Here is a 21,507-nt window from a genome sequence, read left to right as displayed (position 1 = left end):
TCGATAGTGACCAAGGAACCCATGAAGTTCAGGAAGGGCAATGAAAATGACACGGGCTGGCCTTTCCACCTGCCTTACAGCCCCACTGCTGCCAGGCTGATGCAGAGGCCGCGTGGGCCACGTCGGCTACACGTGTGAAACGGGCTCTCGACACGTGGACACACCCCAGGAGCGATGGTCCCAGTGCCCACACCACATACACCCAGAGCCCACTGGTCCACACGACCCGAGCATGGCTGTTGACCACTGGGGGACGTTGCCAACCGTCGGTCAGGACAAAGCTCATGCCTCAGGCCGCGGCATCTACCCCCAGGGAACACGTTATCAGCTGGCCCTGAGACGGGCAGGCACGTCCCTGTCCCCGGTGGTTTGAGTTTGCCGCCTCGGGGGAACAGGATTAGAGAAGGATCCACAGATTTCACCTGTCTCCTGCCCGGCCCCACCGGAGACGGCTGAGGTCGTTGCCCCAGGCCCCGACTGGAGGAGGGCACCATCACATTAACCCTGGGGGCCTCTCCAGGCTTCGGCACCGGCTGTGGGACGGAGCGCGGAGGGCGAGATGGCGCTGCCCCCCAGGAGAGAGGCCCCAGGCCGGGCGGCGCGCTCTCAGAGTGCCGTTACTGCTTGGGATCCGTGCGATGCTCAGGGTCTGCCCTGTGCTGTGCCTGTCCAACATCTTCCACTTTGTCCCTGCTCTGAGCGGAGGGAACCTCTTTGCAGACTCGACACCGTGGAGGCCTCACTGGGAAATGCGTCTGGTTGCTGGGTCAACAGCGAGATGCGATTTTTGTCCTCCTCTGGACTTTCATGAAAAATTGAGCCAGTAAGGGCCTGGCTTAGTCCTGATACTCTTTAGCTGCTGTGGTCTGTGTTGCTCTTGTGGTATGCGGTTTGCAGTGCCCCTCTCCGAACCTGACCCCAGGGATGTCATGGAAGAGGGGCGGACCAGGCTTGTAAGGGTTGTGTAGGGTCTGTAGGGCTGGAGTGTGTGGTCAGGCCACTCAAGACGGCTGTTCTCTTTCTCCCTGTCCATCCCTCTTCGACCAGGCCTTGCTCCGCTCACATGACTATCCAATGCTCTTAATTATAGGGCTTCATCAGTAACTGCCTGCGTGTTTGCCCCCGTCGCAGCTGCTGGTTTCCCTGGTAACTGATGAGCCCACCTGACATCAATTCCCCCCACCCCACCCCCCGCCATAAATGGTAGCTTCCTTCTCCCCCAAGTGGTGAAGACTGCTGTCTTGTCCTGCCCACCATCTGCCCCACACAGTGGGATGTCATTCCAGGACATTTTGCTTCAGACATGTCGGATCCCCTGTCCAATAAACCATCGATGTTCCTGTTGCTGTATCCAGCCTCTTTCTTTGTTTGGAGGCTGGGCTACTACAAGGCTTGCAGACCTGTGGGGAGCAGCCCAATGACTACCTAAAATAAGTCAGATGTAAAGCAAGAACATGAAGACTGTTTGTGCAATTAGAAAATGATGGAAGGACACATAAAACCCAGTGACCTTGACAGTCCTCTAGCTTAGACAGTGAATGAGTGGGACAGTTCATAGAAACGTGGACTTGCTTCTGATGAGCTGGTGACCTTGTTGACAGTGGCCATTTCAAAGCAAGCCCAAAATCTTGTTTCGAGGAGTGGATTGTAGTTACTGTGATTGTAACACTCAGATTTTTTGCACTTTTCTAATCAAATGGAAGCTATATTCATTTCCTAGGGCTGCTACCATGAAGCAGCACAAACAGAAATGTGTTGTCCTGCAGCTCTGGAGGCTGGAAATCCAAAACCAAGGAGTCAGCAGGGCCATACCTCCCGTGAAACCTGCAGTGGACCTTCCTCACCTCTTCCCAGCTTCCGCTGATTTGGAATTCCAGCAGCTTGTGTACTGTGTAATCCTCTTATGTTTTGTTTTCCCTCGTTTGCCTTAACTTTCAGTTTCACTTTGACTTTTTTTTTTTCCGAGCACGCCCCACCCACTTCTCCTCTCACCCCAAATGTAAGCCACTGCCTGGTTTATTCTGTGGCGGTCAGACTGACAGGAACATGGCGCTGATGCAGGCTCCAGGGGGTCCCAGCCCTGGGCAGACCTGTGCCCTGATCCTGATCTTCACAGTGCTCCTGCAGGCCCTCTGTGTGACCGTGAGTTACGTGTACTTCACCAACGAGCTGAAGCAGGTCAGTACGAGGCACTCGCTCCCTGACAGAGCCTCTTGGCAACTCTCTGGTTAACTGCCTCTATTGGCTCCTCTGGGAAGACTTTACAAGAGAAAGAAAATCCTCTCTTTTCCTGCCTGGGGACCCTAACTGATAATGCAGATCATTACTGAGGACTTTGCAAAAGTGAGTTGAAGGGATTATGTGCACAAAATGCAGTTACAGAACTGGTTCAACAAGTTGCTAGCAGATACAGGCAACAAAAATCCTGAGGTAGTTTTGTCTTCAACAGAATATTATAATATTACCTGCTGCGTTCATTGAGTGCTTTCTGCTTAATATTTTATATTTCTTGACTCACATCTTGAGGGTGAGAGGAGCTGCATCAGGGCAGGACTGTGTCTGCTTTTGCTTTCTGTGACATCTCTAGGTGCTAGCACAGAGCTCCCACATAGCAGATGTTCACTGTACATTTGTTGAATGAATAACCAACCTTCACAAATGTGCTGGTGCTACTAGGACACAGGGAGTAGGTAGAGTCAAGGCTTAACCCAAGCCAGGCTCTAAACCACTTGTAATAATGCTGTTTTGTGTTCCAAATGTGGCTAATTCCAGTGGATTTTGAATGCAAAATTACTGAAAATAAGCCAACTCCAGCTTTTGGCTTTCTGTGTATTTTTTTTTAATTTAATTTTTTTATTGGAGTATAGTTGATTTACAATGTTGTGTTAGTTTCTGCTGTACAACAAAGTGAGTCAGTTATACATATACATATATCCACTCTTCTTTTAAATGTTTTTTATTTTTATTTTTTTAAAAGGTTTTTTTGATGTGGACCATTTTTAAAATCTTTATTGAATTTGTTACAGTATTGCTTCTGTTTTATGTTTTGGTATTTTGGCTACAAGTCATGTGGGATCTTAACTCCTCAACCTGCAGGATTGAACCTGCACCCCCTGGACTGGAAGGTGAAGTCTTAACCATTGCACCACCAGGGAAGTCCCTATACACACTTTTTTAGGTTCTGTTCCCATAAAGGTCATTACAGAGTATTGAATAGAGTTCCCTGTGCTGTACAGTAGGTTCTTATTAGTTATCTATTTTATTTTATTTTATTTTATTTATTTATTTTTTAAAATTTTATTTACTTATTTTTTTTTTGGCTGCGTTGGGTCTTCGTTGTTGCATGGACTTTCTCTAGTTGTGGTGAGTGGGGGCTACTCTTGCAATGTGCCGACTTCTCATTGCAGTGGCTTCTCTTGTTGCAGAGCATGGGCTTTTGGCACATGGGCTGAAGCCCATGTTGCAGCATGCAAGCTCAGTAGTTGTGGCGCACAGGCTTAGTTGTTCCGCCTCATGTGAGATCTTCCCGGAGCAGGGATCAAACCCAAGTCCCCTGCATTGGAAGGTGGATTCTTAATCACTGTGCCACAAGGGAAATCCTCTGTTTTGTATATAGTAGTGTGTATATGTCAATCCCACTCTCCCAATTTATGTCTCCCTGCCATACCCGCCCTGGTAACCACAAGTTTGTTTTCTATGTCTGTCACTCAACTTCTGTTTTATAAATAGGCTCATTTGTACCATTTCTTTAGATTTCATATATAAACAATATCATATGATATTTGTCTTTCTCTGTCTGACTTACTTCACTCAGTATGACAATCTGTAGGTCCATCCATGTTGCTGCAAATGGCATTATGTTGTTCTTCTTTATGCCTAAGTAATATTCCATTGTATAAATGTACCACATCTTTTTTATCCATTCCTCCATCGATGGACATTTAGGTTGCTTCTATGTTCTGGCTACTGTAAATAGTGCTGCAGTGAACATTGGGATGTGTGTATCCTTTCTTTTTTGTTGTTTTTTTAAGATTTGTTTTATTGTTTATTTTATTTTTGGCTGTATTGGGTCTTCATTGCTGTGCACGGGCTTTCTCTAGTTGCGGCAAGCTGGGGCTGCTCTTTATTGTGGTGCGTGGGTTTCTCATTGCAGTGGCTTCTCTTGTTGTGGAGCACAGGCTCTAGGCGTGTGGACTTCCGTAGTTGCATGCATAGGCTCAATAGCTGTGGCACACAGGCTTAGTTGTTCCATGGCATTTGGGATCTTCCTGGCCCAGAGATCAAACCCGTGTCCTCTGCATTGGCAGGTGGATTCTTAACCACTGTGCCACCAGGGAAGCCCTGCGTGTATCCTTTTGAATTATGTTTTTCTCCAGATATATGCCCAGGAGTGGGATTGCAGAATCATGTGGTAGCTCTTTTTAATTTTTTTAAGGAATCTCCATGCTGTTCTCCATAGCGACTATACCAATTGACATTTCCACCAACAGTGTAGGAGTTTCTGGGTGTGTTTTGACTAATTGTATATTATGTAGTAGGGAACTTGGAGCTGGAAGGAACTTTGGGCACCTCCATTTTATAGATGAGACCGGAGATGCCAGAGAAATGATTTATCCGAGCTCAGGCAGAAATTTGGAAGCATAGCTGGACCCAGGTCTTCTGGCTCAGCTCATAAGTAATGCTTCTCCCATCACAGCCGGGTACCAAAGGGTTAACCCATCTTCCTCTTCTGCTGAACACAGCACCCTGTTGCATGGTGTCAAGGCAACATCAAATCTGTCAACTGGCTAGGAAGTGCAAGGTTAAGGGTCTTGGACAAATATAAAATAGTGTTTATCTGTTAAGGAAATAAATGCAGTTTGTGTATCCTGTGGAGTATAAACTTGGCTCTCAGTTCGTTGGGAATTTCCTTTGGAAGTGAAGTGAACAAAACAAGAATCTGAAAGTAATTATGACAGTGATCACTACTATTAGATGACCAGTAAAGTCAGCTTTGCTATAGGGCAATTTCAAAGAGCCTGTATTTGTAAGAAAGAAAATCAGCGTAACTATAATCATGCCTTTTAGTTCTGTGTCTGCACGAGAGGCTAGAATATGGCTGTGTTTTCCAGTTTGGAGCCAGCACATCCTAAGCTTTGTTAACTTTGCGGTATAAATAGTGAGTCTGTGTCTCCATATGCAAGAGGTTCCCTCAATTTGCTAACGTTACAAGTTGGCCTCATTTTAAGACTGAATCAACTGGTTCTTTACTGATCTGAGTTATGCAATCGTCTGTGTATATGACCAAGTTTTTTTTTTTTAATTCTATAAAAATGGAAATTTCAAAGCTTAACATCTCCCCACTTGCACACATTTTTCCTGGTTACATGTGTACACTTCTGTATAGACATGCAGAAGAATTTATTGAGTATCAGAAAGAGAATTAAGGGATGTTGAGCAAAACTTATGTTTCAGAAACTTTCAAAATATTGCCCTATTTCATCCTCATAACAATTCTATAAAGTAAATATAATTATCCCATTTTATAGAAGAACAAACTAAGACTCAGCCTTTCTCACATGAGATGGCCCACAATCTACCTGCAGAGTGTGTTTCTCTCTAAATCTCTAAATAAACTTCTTACCTATCAAAAAAAAAAAAAAGCAAGAAACAAAAAACTAAGACTCAGGGAAGTTAGGTAAAAGGTAAAGCCTAACTTTGAACCCAGGCGTTAAATAGGTGCTCAGTAAATTGTAACCACTATAATCAGGATTGAGAAGTCTCTTAAAACTGTCACCCTCTTCATCAGGAATTTATGCAAGGGAAAATGAATCTGAATCTCTTTGAGTGACTATGTAGAGTTTGGAAAAGCATATTTGACACAAGCATTAATTTCCTAAATGAGATCACAGGTTCCACTTTGGTGAGGGAAAATTTGCAGAAGATACAGTAGGCGAGGATTATAGGGAGTGTGGGTTGAGCAGAGCTGAGTGATGTTGAATTGGACCCTCACAATTAAGCCTGTAGACCAGCACGCGTGAACAGTAAATATGGGCTTAGCCTCAAAACTCTATGTCTCTGAGAAAGTTTTATGACAAGGGGACTACGTATTGTTGTGGCATCATAGATGGGCAAGGAAAGGGGGAGAGAGACATCATATTAATCATCATCAATCATTCTTGGAATAACCACAGCACTGCCTTGCTCACGTGTCAATTACCTGTGCTGGCCTAGGTCTGTAGAGGAAAGTACCAAATATGAAACGTGTGGGGATGGGGTGCAGGGTGGCTGGGGCTTTCTGCTGTTCAGAGATCAATATAAACATAAAAGATATCTAGGAGGAGAAACAAGTTGTGATCTCTCGATGGTAGCATTATGGGTGCCTCTTTTTCCTTTTTATTTTTCTATGTTTTATCAATTTTCTACAGCAAATGTTGTAAAAATATCTGTGCTATCCATAGGATTTTCATACAGATCTAAAGAACATGACATTTTTATATATAGTCTTAAGAGAAAACAACCACATACAAAATTGTCCACACCCAGTCTGATCTCCACCCTGTAAAAAAAGAGGCCATCCAGAGGTTAACTAGGAGGTGGAGTGATGGTGGATCAGAGGGTTTTATTTGTTTTACTTTCAGAGAAGTATTCTATAATTTTCTATATTTTCCAGGCTGCCTGTGAATTCTCAATGTCTTTAGGCTTCATTAAATCTGGGTGAACAGTGGAGTCACACTAGCTTGTTAGACTCCCTCCCATGTCTACTTAGGACCTTAGTTGTCAAGGTTCTCCCTCCCTACCCCCTGAAAGTGTTTCTGGAAAATCTCCAGAGAGTCTCCAGAGGCCAGCTGTTGGTCCTGACCTGGGCTGGCCCCTGCTCTCTTCCACTCGCTCAAACTCCACTTGACTTCACAGGAGCTGTCAGCTACCCTGACTGCCTGATCCCAGCACCTCTCAGCTCTGCCCTGTCCCACCCCTGGCCCCAGCCTCCTGGGCACTTAGCCCTTTCATGTTGAGACAGCTTCCAACTGCTGTGAAGTAAGACGGCAAGTTGCTCCCTCCCTTCTGTGTCATGCACATTGTTTTGTCCCAACAGGTTATGAAAGTCAGTTAAGCCTGTTTATTCAATTCCATCAAATCAGTGCTTGGCCAAGGCATACCCAGTCCTGCTGGGCTGGGACCATGTCTAATAGAATTGTTCTTCCTGGAACTACCCTTAGGCATCGTTGCTCAATCCAGCTCTTCTTCCCTGATCCTCCTACAGTTTGCTAGACTTGCTCTTCTATTTCTAAATTGAGTTCCTTCCTTGGAAAGGATTTTTAAGCTCACACAAATTGCAGATGAAAATTAATGTTTACAGTAGAAGAATATGGAGATGGGTAGGATCAAAGGAATGGTATCTAATTTCATCACCAGTCATAACTCAGGTGGCCCCAGCCACCCCACTACATCTACTAGGCAAAAGTTTTACTCTTATAACTTTAAAAAGCAAGCAAGAAAGAAAAAACACTTACTTAGTAAATGAATATTCTATGCCAGAATGTGGGGAAGGAATTAGTTAACTCAGATTTGTCACTTTTATGCTTGAGAGACCTGATCAAATGTCCAAGGAGTACAGTCCACATGACTCTGGCTGAAAGCTCTCATAAATATTTATTTTGATTTGGAATGAGGTTGTCTTTCTATAGGAGGGAGCAGATCATTGTTAAGTCTGATCTTTCCTTCAAGCTTTGAAGTCCCCTAAGTTCAAATAACAGATAAAAATGGCTATTTTCCCTTTTAGATCCCCAGAGAAAGTCAATTAAATGGATTTGCACAGGGAAATAACATCTGAATCCCAGTTGTTAAAATTTAAAACAGGAAAAAAATCTGATCTTGCATGAACATCCTGTTTTTCTTAAGATAATCAGTTTTCATGCTGGAGTGTTCTGGATGGGGGGGTGTGTGTGTGTGTCTGTGTGTAACATCAAGCACAGACTTTGCTGCCAATGATCTAGCCATTGTGAATGTTTACCCTCAATCAAAAGAAGGGAGCAAACCTTCAAATGGTGTTTCAAGTCTTTGCAGGTAAATCCCTAGCTGGTATGGACATTTAATGAGGCAACATTCAAATGTCTAGTGGCAACATAGCCTGGATTCTGCCATCCAGAGGCGTAGAAATCACAACCATAACTAGCATCTACTGAAACAATCAAAGCTCAGATCAAGAAACAGAATATTACCGGCACCCTAAAGGGTTTGGCTAATCTTTTATTTAGGATCCGGGAATGTAAACAGACTCCGCTGCCTACTTTGTACCTGAGTGGGTTTCCAGCTGTAGAACGGGGGTCGCACTATGTCAGAGCTGCAAGAGACCTCAAAGATCATCACAGTGAACCAGCTCAAAATGCAAAGGAAGAAGAGAGGTCGAAGAGTAGAAGCAATTTACTTCTGTGTGTAAATTTACTTACGGTTTACAATGTGTGTTGAGGGACACACAGCTGTTGAAGGGCAGGGGCAGCAAAAGGCATGGTGACCCTGGATGCCTGGCCCACACCTGTTTCCTTTCTACCACGTCCAACTGCTTACCTTTATTCAGAGGACAAAGGACAGCATGCTTACTTCTACTTCAGGCAATGAGCTTATCCAAGGTGCTAAGATTTCTCTGAAGCTCTCATCAGTTTCTGTTGTTTTAATTTGTAAATGAACAAAAAGTAAAAGCACTTGTGCATAATCTTGTGTCATATCTCAACCCAGATGCAGGACAAGTACTCCAAAAGTGGCATAGCTTGCTTCTTAAAGGAAGATGACAGTTCTTGGGACCCTAGTGATGACGAGGATGTGATCAACCCCTGCTGGCAAGTGAAGTGGCAGCTCCGTCAGTTTGTTAGAAAGGTAGGTGAACGACGGGGTCACTTTACCAGCAGGCATAGAAAGTCAGAGGAGAAGGAATAGAAGTCTATCGAGTCCTCATTTTGTAAGGGAGGAAACTGGGGCCCAGAGTGTTTAAGTGATTGTCCCCAAATTCACAGAACTAGGAAAATGTGGGACAGCACCCAGCAGTGGGTCCTGATCCACTCCTGGTCTGGAGTGTATGCCTCTCCTCTAGAGAGCTTCTTCATTGAGTCTAAACTTTTTGTCTTACCTTGTGGAAACTGAGGCACAGACAGAGCAATGTGTTCAAGGTCACACAGCAATAAAGGACGTGTGTGATTTCTTTTTTTATTCAGAAGACGAAACCAAATCATGGTGTTTTACGTTCTTCCTGCATTGTTGTTCTCTGTTATTTTTTTCTTTTTCTTTTTTTTTGCAAACCCGTGTGTCGTTACATTGTTGTTCTCTGGAATTAAGTCTTTATTTTTGTATGCGTATAGAGATGAAGAAAGAGGAAAGCAAGAGGGAAGAGATACTTTGAGAAATTGAAGGCGATGACATCTCGATTTACAGTTAGTAAATGACACATTATGAAATATTATTTTCTGTCTGTGAAAGTTGCTTAAATAGGATCTGCAGCAGAAACTTATGTTAGCTAACAGTTTATGTCACTAAATGTGATTACTTAATTATACTTTCCGTGACGTGATACGTCAGAGTTTCTTCTCTCAGGCTGCTGCCTTATTTGTAAGATGGCATTAATAACATTTACCTTCTGCGTATCCAGAAGAGTCATCTGAGAACACAAACATGAAAATTGTAAACGTTATTGTTTTAAAAATTACTGGGGACATTCCCAGGGTAGGAAAAGGATGTGTTTTAAAGAAATGATTGTAAGTCTATTGTCTGGTGCTCAGGGTGCCTTTCCGTAGAACCAGTGTTATGTTGGTGGTTAGGCTCTGATTTATAACCCTAAGCAGTCTTCAACGTAAAGCCCAGACATCACCTGTGATGCTATTTCTATGAGAAATGAAATCAGACTTCCACCTGTTTGTCCTTGAAACACACCTGCTCCATGGCTTCCCTGGAAGTGTGGGCAGGGCGCCTGCCACACACAAGCTATCCCGGAGCAGCTGGGACTACATCACCTCAAGTGAAAAGGACCAGGAAAGACCCAGGGTTGGGGAAGGGTTCTGAGGAACCTGAGGAATAGGGCCCCACAGCCCCTGGGATTAGAGGGAGTGGCAAACCCTCTGGTGGCGGAGGAGAGAAACGCAGAACTAGCGTAGAAATCTGGAGACCGGGGAAGGGGCTGGGTGCTGGGGCTGGGAGTGGAGAGTTGAGAGCAGCAGAACTACGGGTGGGTTTTACTCGTCTCTTTCCTGCTCTACCCCCCACCCCCGCCATTCTAACACCCTGCCACTAACTAGAGAAGAGAGGGCACACGGGGGTGGGTGAGAGTGTAGGAGGGGAAAAGAGTTCTCCATTTTTCCAGGCACCATGCAGTGAACAGACAATTTCCCAAAAGCATCTATGCCCGTCATGTATGTGACCTCTCTTAACCCTCAAACAGCTCTGTGAGGAAGGAATCATTAGCATCTTCTTTTTTTAAAAAAATAGATGATGAGGAAACTAAAGTAGTTCACATCAGTCAAGTAACTTGAGTAAAGTTTCCCAGGGCTGATAAGGAAGAGATCTGAATTCAGTCCATCTGATTTTACTATAATCATTCTTTTTTTTTTTTTTTTTTTCGGTGCTGCTATGTTAAGGACCACACTGTAGGACTTACCCTTTTCCCTTTCCAACTCCTCCTTTTTCCTTCCTTTTTGACCCAGAATGAGCATGAGAAAGCTAATGTGCTGAGGTCACTCGTTGCTTTCCTTCCCACACACCGGTGCCCGTTGTCCTACAGCAACCCCCCCCCCCCCAGCTACCCCCATCACCTGGGGTCAGGACTTTTGATAGGAAAAAACAGAGAGCTTCTGATTTGGGGTCGGAGTACAGAGGAAGGGAGTTTCTGACAGTTGTGTAATTAACAACAGTGCCAGGAAAGGTGGGCAGGGATGGACAAAGCCCCCAGTGGGACAGAACTGAGTGGAGAGGTGTTTAAAGCCATGGATGAGACACGTCAGCGTAGGCTCGATTTCATTCTTTCTTACTGGTTTTCCCCGCTGGTTAGCACGAAGAAAGTGATACGAGGTGTTCAGTAAGATACAGGAATTTGGTAAAATATGTTGAGAAGTTCTCAGCCACGTTCTCAGAAGTGAGAGAGTGACACTGCCACCAGGTCACCGCTGGATGGGCTGTGCGTGTCTGCGGGTGTCATGAGAGAGAGAGAGTGTGCCTTACATTTTGAGTCTTGGATATGTCCAATAATTTAAAGCCCCTGGACACAGTGCCCTTATACACGCATGCTTGCAGACACACACACACAGTGCCCTTATACACACACATGCTTGCAGACACACACAGACAATGCCCTTATACACACGCATGCTTGCAGACATACACAGACAATGCCCTTATACATACACATGCTTGCAGACACACACAGACAATGCCCTTATACATACACATGCTTGCAGACACACACAGACAATGCCCTTATACACACACATGCATGCAGACACACACAGACAATGCCCTTATACACGCCTGCATGCAGACACACACACTCAGGAAGTGAGGTGACATGGCCACTGCATCCGTTGGCCACAAGGAGGCCTGGGGAACATTAGGCTGACCTAACTTGGAGAAGGATGACTCCTTCCTCCTGTGCTGCTCCAGATGTGGCCTTTCAAAGACTTCATCCAGAAACAGACGTCTCTCAGACAGAGGACCAACCTTCCATCCACAGTAGGGACAGCTGTCTCCACATTCACCGCAGCTCCCACCCTACCCCACACACTACATGCTCCAACAACTTAAAGCTGCCTAGGTTGATATCTTAGGTAGGAATTTTCTGTTAGACATTAGTAGGAAGAGCCATAGACATTCTATAGTCAGTTTAAATGTTTAGGGAAATTAACAAGCTTTATTCAATACTATTTGCAGATCATTTTGAGAACCTATGAGGAAACCATTCCTACAATTACAGGTAGTATTTTTTGTTGTTATTTTCATTTTCTGCTGTCAACCTCATGATAGGGTGAACAGTTCCCCATCCTCTTGCTCTCTGCTCCCGGCCACACACCCCACCTCTGACCACTGCTCAGTATCTCAAGCTGCTTGATTCTGTTTCCCTCTTGGCGTTGGCAGCTAGAAAGCTCAGGACCACATCTGTGATCCATCTATGGTCTGAACTTTATTTCATCTGAGTTTTATTCTTCCAACAAAGGATTTTCCTTTCACCTCAATGTCTTCAGTTCTTTATTTTTACCTTCTAATGTGGCTAACTTTCTGGAGGATAGCTGGAAAAAAGAGGGCTCCAAAGTTACCCATCTTCTCTGCTTCTGGCCACCCCCCAGGCTCCAAGCCTTCAGGCAAAAGCCATCATGTCTTTCCCAGCAGTCCTTCTACCCCCCCCCCCAAAACCCTCATCCCGTGGTCCCCACGCCCTGGCCACGCTGACGGTCAACAGCCTGCACGTCCCCCCTTCAGCGTCATTGCCCAGGCCGGCTTCTCCCTTCCTCCGTCAGGCTTCTTCCATCCCTGGATTTTCACATAGTCAGCTCCTTCTCATCACCCATCCTCATCACCTACTTGTCACCTCTTCAGAGAGAAATTCCCTGACCAACTTTCTAAGTTCACCCACATCCTGTTTCTTCTGTCACACTTATCTTGTTCATTTCCTTTGATTAATATATATATACAAATCAAAGGAAAAATATATATGTATTCTCTGTGTTCTGTCTGATTCCCTACTAGAGTAAAGATCCACAAAGACAGAAGACATGCCTCTTTCTCGCACCTCTCTATACTTAGGCTTAACTCTACACCTCAAGCCTCGTAGATTCTTTCAACCCCCGGCCCTCACCTGCACCACCTTTGGTGTGCATGTTTTTGTGTGTGTGTGTGTGTGTGTGTGTGTGTGTGTGTGTGTATTTTGACTGAGATGAAATTCACATAACATACAATTAACCATTTTGAAGAGCACAATTTGGTGGCCGTCAGGCATTCATAGTGTTGCGCCGCCACCATCTCTGTCTACACAGAAAGTTTTTAATACATATTCTTAAAATCAATACGTAAATAAATATAATTGAGGAATTAAATTTGCTGCTGTTTTGTATTTGGCTCGCCATAGCCCCGTTCTCCCCTGCTAATGGTCATACAGCCCTGCATACATACATGTACCAGAGACTTACAGTCCTGGGGTGCACCAGCCTGGCAGAGAAGAATCCAGTTTTGGGTAGATATTTTATTAATGATGTCCTCCTACTTTTCCGCTATCCTTTTCCATGACAATAAGCTTCCTCATCACTTGACAACCCCCACCATCCTTTATTAAATGGGCTTTATTAAATACGAAGGCAAGACCTGGTCCTAGCATCTAAGCATTTTTTCTGGTCATTTCTCCAAAGGCAAAGGCAGTAGTAGGAATGTTGAACACTCCTCTTCTAATGAGGAACACCAGGTCCGTGGTCTATACAGATGCATGTACTATTTTCAGTGTTGGAAGAAAAATATTCTTTTTTATTCATCCAAATGGAGTGTAGAAATCATATACTCTTCAGCATACTAAGGTCTATCCATGACACCCAAATATACATATTCACGGACTTCCTTTCCGGGAGCTGTTTGCCATAGTCAGTAGGAAATGCCCTCTCTTCAGAATTTGCTTTTAAATGTAGGCTTTCCCATATCTTTGCAGTGACCTCAAATGCAAGGTAGTTGTAACCAGGTTCCATTCCTGAATATTTTAAAACAAAGTGTTACAGTCTAGGAGCAGCCAAGTGTTATGAATTATTTACCAATGGAGGTTAAAAGCAAACACACATCAACCTTGAGAGCTGTGCATTCTGAGAGTAACATGTAATTGACTGTACCTCTCCCTGCTGCGTTTGGTCTTCAGGATCCTACAAATACCCAGCTGTCCTGAATAAGTAACAATACCAGATACATGGAGTTTCCTTCCCATTCCTTCCTCTCCTGCGAAATTTTATCACCTTCTTTCAGTTTCCTCTCCTACTAGACTAAAGCTTCCTGTTCTCAGACCTGATCAATTACAATTGTCTGCTAACTCTGCCAGTCTCCAGCCCTCTCCCTCTCTACCCATCAAAACTAACTATGCGATAGTTTAGCCTAAAGCACAGCACATATCTTTTTGCTTCCCTGATCAAAACCTTCCAGAGTCTTCCCTTACCTGTAAAACCCAAATCTCTTAGTCTAACATTCAAATCCTCTATAGTTTAACTCCTCATTCAAGCCTGAAACTGAACTCCTCTGGTGCCTGTGTCCCAGGAATGCTTTGTGCATCCTGCCTTGGGGACACTATGCCAGATCTCTGGCAATGCCCTTTTCCCATTGCTGTGGGTCCCAAGTCTCCCCACCCTTACCCATTTCAGATCATTGTCCTGTCCCTCAAATGCTTTCTTGCATTCATTTGTTTATAGTCCTTTCTCCATTTTCCTAGAAGAGTGCCTGGCATAGATGCGATGGACACTTTGGTTTGCTGTAATAAGTGAATTAAAGGGCCTTAGTCCAAACCCTTGCCTGACCTCAGCTCTCCAACAAATAGGAATCTTTCCCTCCCCTGAACACCCATCACCCTTCATTTCTACTTCTCATAGGTCAATTTTCACTTTCTAATTTGTGTCTTCCCTAAAAACTGTAAGTCTCTTGAGGGCTCAGTCAGTGTAATTAGTGACTAATCTCTGAAGCTCCTGTGGAGCACTGCTTTGTCCCTGGACTTATTTGCTTGATTAAAACGTATAATTTATCTTAACAACCAATGTAAACATCCAAGGAAGTTTGAATTGATTTTTTTTTTAAGTAGTTTATTGAATTTGTAGTCTTTCAGTCTGTTCCAAAGCACTTCAGTTGGTGGTCAATCAGTGTTACTTGTTAATTATGATTTAGTGAATCAGTGATTTATATGCTCATATACTGATATCATGACCATTATGTCATTTCATATTCCTTTTGGGAGGTGAGGGAAATGACTGTTGGATACCAGTGTGTACCATCTACGGACGATTGTTATCACTGCTACTCCTTTAGAGTAGGTAGTATCTAGCAAAGAGGAAAAAATAATTGAGATGATGAAAATTGGTACCAATCTGTTTCAAACTCAAAGTGGAAATTTGCCAGTACCTGGTTATTTGTGCACTTTAAATGCCTCAGAAGGAGTATTATAAGTCCACAGTTTTGCTGTTATTGTTGTTGTTTAGGAAAAGGGTCAGAATCTTTCCTTTGTTATATTCTAGTTGAACCTTACCCCCAAGATGCTGATAAATTATAGCCCAAGTTACTGCTTATTCTGCCCATCTAAAGTACTTTTCAAATTAAACATAGGCTGAAGTAGACCGACTGTGATACTAAAATGCAGGTTGATTCTATGAAGACCCATACCATCAACTTTGGGAGCCCAGTGTGCTGACTGTGATTAACTGACAAGAGCTGTGAACAGCAATGTATTTGAGATGTAGTTTGACAAGTGCTGATGATTCTTTGTCATTTCTCTTTTAGAAAAGCAACAAAGTATTCCTCACCTAGAAAGAGAAAAAGGTCCTCAGAGGGTAGCTGCTCACATAACTGGGACCAATCGGAAAAGAAGCACATTCCCAGTTTCAAGTAAGAGAAACAATGAATATATGGTTTAAAAGAAGGGAATGGAAGAATTTGTTCCAAATCATTTATTCTTTTAACTTGTATCTGAAATGTTTATATGGCTATCTACAAAATGCTCGCTAATAATCAAGTCTCAGATCGACTCTTTTCAGAACCAAGATTACAAAATGAATTGCTTAGTTACTGTCCTGGCATAACTGGCCTCAAGAAAATTCTGAAGAGGGAGAACTTTGAGTTTCCTATTTTTGCTTTTCTTCTTTTTTAAAAAGTAATTTCTCTCTCTTTCATCAAATCTTTCTCCTCTTCAAAGGTTCTAAATCAGTCATCTACTTTCACCGTGAGTCTCCAAGGCCTCCCAGTGGCATTTGTATTAGGTTGAACTATAAAAAGTTGGCCAATATTTGGCCACTTTGCGCTTACAGAAATGTCAGTTTCATATGGTTTAACCAAATAGGTTAAGCCTGTTTTTTTTTTTTTTTTTTTTTTGGCGCATGCTCCGCAGCATGTGGAATCTTCCTGAAGCAGGGATCAAACCTGTGTCCTCTGCATTGGCAGGCAGATTCTTAACCACTGCGCCACCTAGGAAGCCCTAAGCCTGATTTTTAACTGTAGAACAGGTGTCCATATACTGCTGTAGTTAGCGCATGGGTCTTGTAATCGAAATACTTACACTGGAATCCCAGCTCCTCCTTACCTAGTTCTCTGTTTTGAGCAAATTACTTAACCCAGTCAAGCTTCATTTTCTTCATATACAAAGCAGAGATAATCTTTAACTCATAAAACAGAGAAGATTAATGCAAAATGCTGTTGCATTGTAAGTGCTAAATAAGTAGTGTTTTTGTTATTGTGAAAAGTTTTGCCCCAGGTTAAAGAAATTTCAGGCATCAGTTAATGAGTAAAAAGTTTGTGGGGCTTTTTTCTTGTCGGTCGGCTGGTTTTTGTTTGTTTTTTTTCTGGGCAGTTGCCTTCATGGTATTCCTGAGCTCATGTTTTGTAAATGATTGACACGTTCTGCCTATGAGTGAGATCATTATTTCACCATTCCTGTTTCTTACTCATCAATTAATATAATAGTTGCTTTCAACTCTTGAAAAACTAAACTTTGCGTCAATCATGGAGATGGGCCCAAAGTTTGAAGGAATATCATAGACTTAGTAAGGCCCATCTTCATTCAAAGTCTTTGGGATTTAAAGATCCGAAGATCTTCAGATCTGGGCTCTTTTTGCCAAAGCTTGTACCTTGTCTTACTAAGAGAGGCCTTCTGCTTGGATGGTGCTTTTGACGCTGGGTTAGAGAAAGACCAAGGAGGAATCCAAAAAGACCTAAAAGAATAGCAGGAATTTATGAGCTCTGGGCTCGAGGAAATAGATATGTTTCTTTCAGTTTCCTTCTACATTGTTGATCTGAGCTCACCAGCACAGGAAAGGAGGCAGGGGTTCTGGTTCTTCCCAGCAGACGAGGAACAAAAATGTAAGGGACTTCCAATGAATCATAATGATACAGGAGCCTCTAGATTTCTATATGACTAGAAACCTTGGAATCCTTGGAAGACTGAAGGGAGAAAGAAGACATATTAGACTGAAATCCTTTACAATCCCAACCAAAGCATTGGCTAGCCACAGCTATTGGGAAACTCTTTGTTTTGCTACAGGCTAACTTTATTTTTCTCTAAACTTCATCCCAGGCTCCAAGAATGAAAAAGCTTTGGGCCAGAAAATAAATTCCTGGGAGTCGTCAAGAAAAGGACATTCATTCTTGAATAATTTGCACTTGAGGAACGGAGAGCTGGTTATCCATCAAACAGGGTTTTATTACATCTATTCCCAAACATACTTTCGATTTCAGGAAACTGAGGAAGTTTTGGGAACAGTTTCAACAGAAGAAAACAGAAAGAAAACCAAACAAATGGTACAGTACATTTACAAGTGCACAAGCTATCCTGACCCTATACTGCTGATGAAAAGTGCTAGAAATAGCTGTTGGTCTAAAGATTCAGAATATGGACTGTATTCCATCTATCAAGGTGGAATATTTGAGCTTAAGGAAAATGACAGAATTTTTGTTTCTGTAACTAATGAGCAATTGATTGACATGGACCAAGAAGCCAGTTTTTTCGGGGCCTTTTTAATTGGCTAAATGATCTGCAAAGAAAAAACAGTGCCCCCAGAGTGACTTTTCACTTTTCAAAGTGATACACTGTGAAAAGACTACAAAGGAGCTGACAAAATAAGGAAGCCTGAGCAGAGAAGCCTCACCCAAAAGACTCTACAACACAGGCTTTTTTGGTCTCCCTGAAAAGTGACCGATTGATTCCAAGAAAGTGAAACTGAAAAAAGACCTTCTGGGACTCTACCTGATACCAGCTTGTTAACAGAAATCTAGAAGATTCTCAGTTTACAAACATTTGCGTAGCAATTAACATCTTCTGCCTTTACCATCTACTCTTGTGAAGATAACAGAAAGGTCATGGTCAAGTGTATGCAGTTGGCACACAGCGGGGCCTTGTGGGAGTTGTCCCATACTTTCAGTTTGGAAATAAGAAAATTTCATTCCAAATTGTGTCATTTCACTAAACAAATTAAAGTTATGTTTAGCGAACAAAGAATTATTTGGATTGGCCAAAAAGTTCGGGCGGGTTTTTACATACGATCTTATGTAAAAAGATAAAGTTTGGGTTTTTACATAAGACCGTATGTAAAAACCCGCCCGAACTTTTTGGCCAACCTGGTATTTCTGCCTGGCTTGTGATTTTCACACCCAAAAGTCAGGCTGACCAAAAGCACTGAAGATATTTTTTGTTAAAAGACTCTAAAATAAATAAGCTAATTAGCAACCGGGGAATTTGGCCTCATTGGAGCAGGGAGGACAACTGGGAAAGTCAGGGGGGTGGGGGTGATGAATGAACTGTTTGATATATAACTTATGATAAAAATTAATTTTGACTTTTTTTTTTTTGAGGCAAGGAATATGACTTTATTCGGAAAGTCGGCAGACCGAGAAGATGGCAGACTAGTGTCTTCAAAAAACCATCTTATTGGGGTCTGGATGCCAGTTTATTTTATAGAATCAGGGAGGGGGAGGCTGTGAGGAAGTACAGTGAAAGGGCAGAATAGAGAGAAAGGCTGTGAGGAAGTAAAGTGAAAGAGCAGAATAGAGAGAAAGGCTGTGAGGAAGTAAAGTGAAAGAGCAGAATAGAGAGAAAGGCTGTGAGGAAGTAAAGTGAAATGGCCATCAGTCTTGCAAAAGATCTGGAATAAACCAGCCTCAGTGAGGGGATATGTTCATTTCAGCCATTCACACAGGTGGGCAGGGCAGACTGTCTGCCTGTGAGCTGAACAGAGGCACTTTCGTTTAACATTCAGGCAGAGGGGCAGTGTTCCCTGAGGCAGGCCATCATGTATGATTATAATAACAAAAGCAACAAAAAGTAAAGGTTACAGTCAAAGAAACAGATCCAACAGGGAGTCTGATTTACCCCAGTAAAAATTCCCCATCGTCAATGTCCACTTCACAATCTTGTGGAAAAAAGGGTGGTAATGTTCTAACCTCTCCATCAGTTGGATCTTTCTGGGAGTATCCACCATAGGTGTCAGTGTTTGAAATGTTGAGATTTGTGTTTTGCTCCACTTTAGAAGTTTGACTCTATATTTTTATACTAAAATTGAAAAATACATTTCTTGTCCAGAAATGACATATTAAAATATGTAGTTTTTGTGTATCTCATACTTATGTTTTATAGTAACAAGATTACTAATGAACAATGGGGACAAGGACTTCTGATCTCTTTTTCATGATATCTTTTATCTGACATGTCTCACAGAAGAAGGAAGTAAACTGCTCACTTTTTACATGTGATTAAAATATATCAGTCCTTTCCTTTATGGTTAATGCTTTTGTTACAGGTTGAATTGTGTCCCCACAAAAGATATGTCAAAGTCCTACTCCCTGGGAGCTCAAAATGTGACCTCATTTTTCCAACAATTAGTAAAGATGAGGTCACAGTGGAATAAGTCGGGTTGTTACTATTGTATAATGTGACTGGAGTCCTCATTATTTAAAGAAGAAAATTTGGAAACAGAAATGGAGACCCACAGGGAGAACTTCCTGTGGCAACAGAAGCAGAGACTGGAGTGATGAAGCTGCAAGCAAGGAACTGTAAGGATTGACGGCCCTCGTCAGTAGCTCGGGAGACAAGAAAAGATTCTACCCAGGTCCTCAGAAATCTGCTGACACCTTGATTTCTGACTCCTGGCCTCCGGAAATGTGAGAGAATAAATTTCTGTTGTTGCAAGCCACCCAGTCTGTGGCACTTTGGTTCAGCAGCCCTAGGAAGCTAATACAGCTTTTCATACTGTGTTCAAGAAATGTTTTGGTTTTTTTGTGGGGTTTTTTTTTTTGGTTTTTTTAACTGATGTCACACAGATATCACCATCTAAGAGTATTTTTTTTCTGAAATCTTTAAAGTTTGGCCTTTCATAGTTTGATACTGGGATTCAACTGTAATTTAATTCGTGTGTGATGAGCTAGGGATGTAATTTTATCTTTTACTGTATCAGTGATATCAACTATAAATTGGAACTTGCCATCTGCCTGTACAAGAATGAAAGCACTTTGTGCTGCTGTGGCTACTGACCTTCCACATCCCTGAAGGGAATTCAGGGTGGACACCAGGAATGAGGCACTCTGTGCTTTGGAGGATGGGTAGAACAGGTCTTCAGATAGTTAGATGTTTTCAGGGCTGATTTTATGAGCCCAACCCTTGCATCTCCTCATATCTAGAAAAGTGCGAAATCCCTACATGGTGACGTCTACTCCTCATGACTAGCAGAAACCCCCTACAAAAAAATGTGTTTGATTGCATGTACTCCTCCTTTATCAAGAATACATATACACTAATCTTCACCCTGCCTCTTTGGAACAGTTTCTCAGAGCTATGTGGGATGCTGCCTCCCGGGTGGCAGTCCTCATTTTGCCCCAAATAAACTCAACTCACAACGCTCACGTTGTGCTTTTTTTCTTTTCTTTTTTTTTTAAGTTGACAGTGACCAGTTGTCCAACACTGTTCATTGGCTAGTCCACTCTTTCCGCACTGATCTTAATGTTTAATATCATACACTAACCTCCCAGGGGGTCTGTTTCTGTGCTCATTTTTTCCCCTATTGGCTTTGTTGTCCATCTTTGCACCCATACCATCCATTTTTTAAAATTGTGGTAAAATATAAATAACATAAAATTTACTATCTAACCATTTTTGAGTGTACAATTCAGTGGCACTGAGTACATTCACACTGTCGTGCAACCATTACCACTATTCACATCCAGAACATTTCATTATCCCAAACTAAAACTTTGTAACCATTAAACAATAATTCCTCATTTTCTCTTCCTCTAGCCCCTGGTAATCACCATACTGCTTTCTTTATGAATTTCACTATCTTAGGTACCTCATGTAAATAGAATTATGCAATATCTGTTCTTTCATGTCTGGCTTATTTGACTTAGCATCAGTCTGTGTTGAAGTATGTGTCAGAATTTCATTTCTTTTTTTATTTTTTTATTTTTTTTATTTAAATATTGTTGACTTACAATGTTTACTTCTGCTGTTCATTTCTTTTGAAGGCTGAATAATGTTGCATTGTTGGAAAATACATACCACGTGTTGTTTCTTCATTTATCTGTTGATCATACTCTCTGGCTTTAATGGTTACTATTTGCTTTTCTATAAATCTTCATGTCTTGTATGTGTGTGCTCCTTCTATAGTCCTCTGTTTCAAAATAGCATGGGCATGTTGGTTTTTAATTCACAAATTCCGTGCAACATAAGTATCTTTCATTATGACATTTTCAGGCAAAGTTTAGAAGGAAAAAGTTACATTTGCATGTATAAAACTCAATCTGGCAGTTTAAATAAATATTCTGGGGAAAGCCTCAGATTACATTCCA

The 21,507-nt window shown here is 42.4% G+C and overlaps 1 protein-coding gene across 2 annotated transcripts; it reads left to right on the top strand.

The window, feature by feature from the left end:
- Window positions 1–1,944: 1,944 nt before the first annotated feature.
- Window positions 1,945–20,565, top strand: TNFSF10 (TNF superfamily member 10). 2 transcript variants are annotated; one of them, XM_057738382.1, is made up of 5 exons: window positions 1,945–2,178; window positions 8,716–8,853; window positions 11,887–11,929; window positions 15,463–15,567; window positions 17,249–20,565. In XM_057738382.1, exons 1-5 carry the CDS (start codon window positions 2,047–2,049, stop codon window positions 17,698–17,700), a joined length of 870 nt encoding a protein of 289 aa, XP_057594365.1. In that variant the 5' UTR covers window positions 1,945–2,046; the 3' UTR covers window positions 17,701–20,565. The 2 variants fall into 2 exon arrangements, with proteins under 2 accessions (XP_057594365.1, XP_057594366.1); XM_057738383.1 differs by lacking the exon at window positions 1,945–2,178 and adding an exon at window positions 2,235–2,343.
- The last annotated feature ends 942 nt before the right edge of the window (window positions 20,566–21,507 follow it).

The sequence above is a fragment of the Hippopotamus amphibius genome, chromosome 6 (assembly GCF_030028045.1).
Source record: "Hippopotamus amphibius kiboko isolate mHipAmp2 chromosome 6, mHipAmp2.hap2, whole genome shotgun sequence".
NCBI lineage: Eukaryota > Metazoa > Chordata > Mammalia > Artiodactyla > Hippopotamidae > Hippopotamus > Hippopotamus amphibius.
The sequence above is the reverse complement of the archived record's forward strand: the minus strand, read 5'-3'. Positions and strand labels throughout refer to the sequence as shown.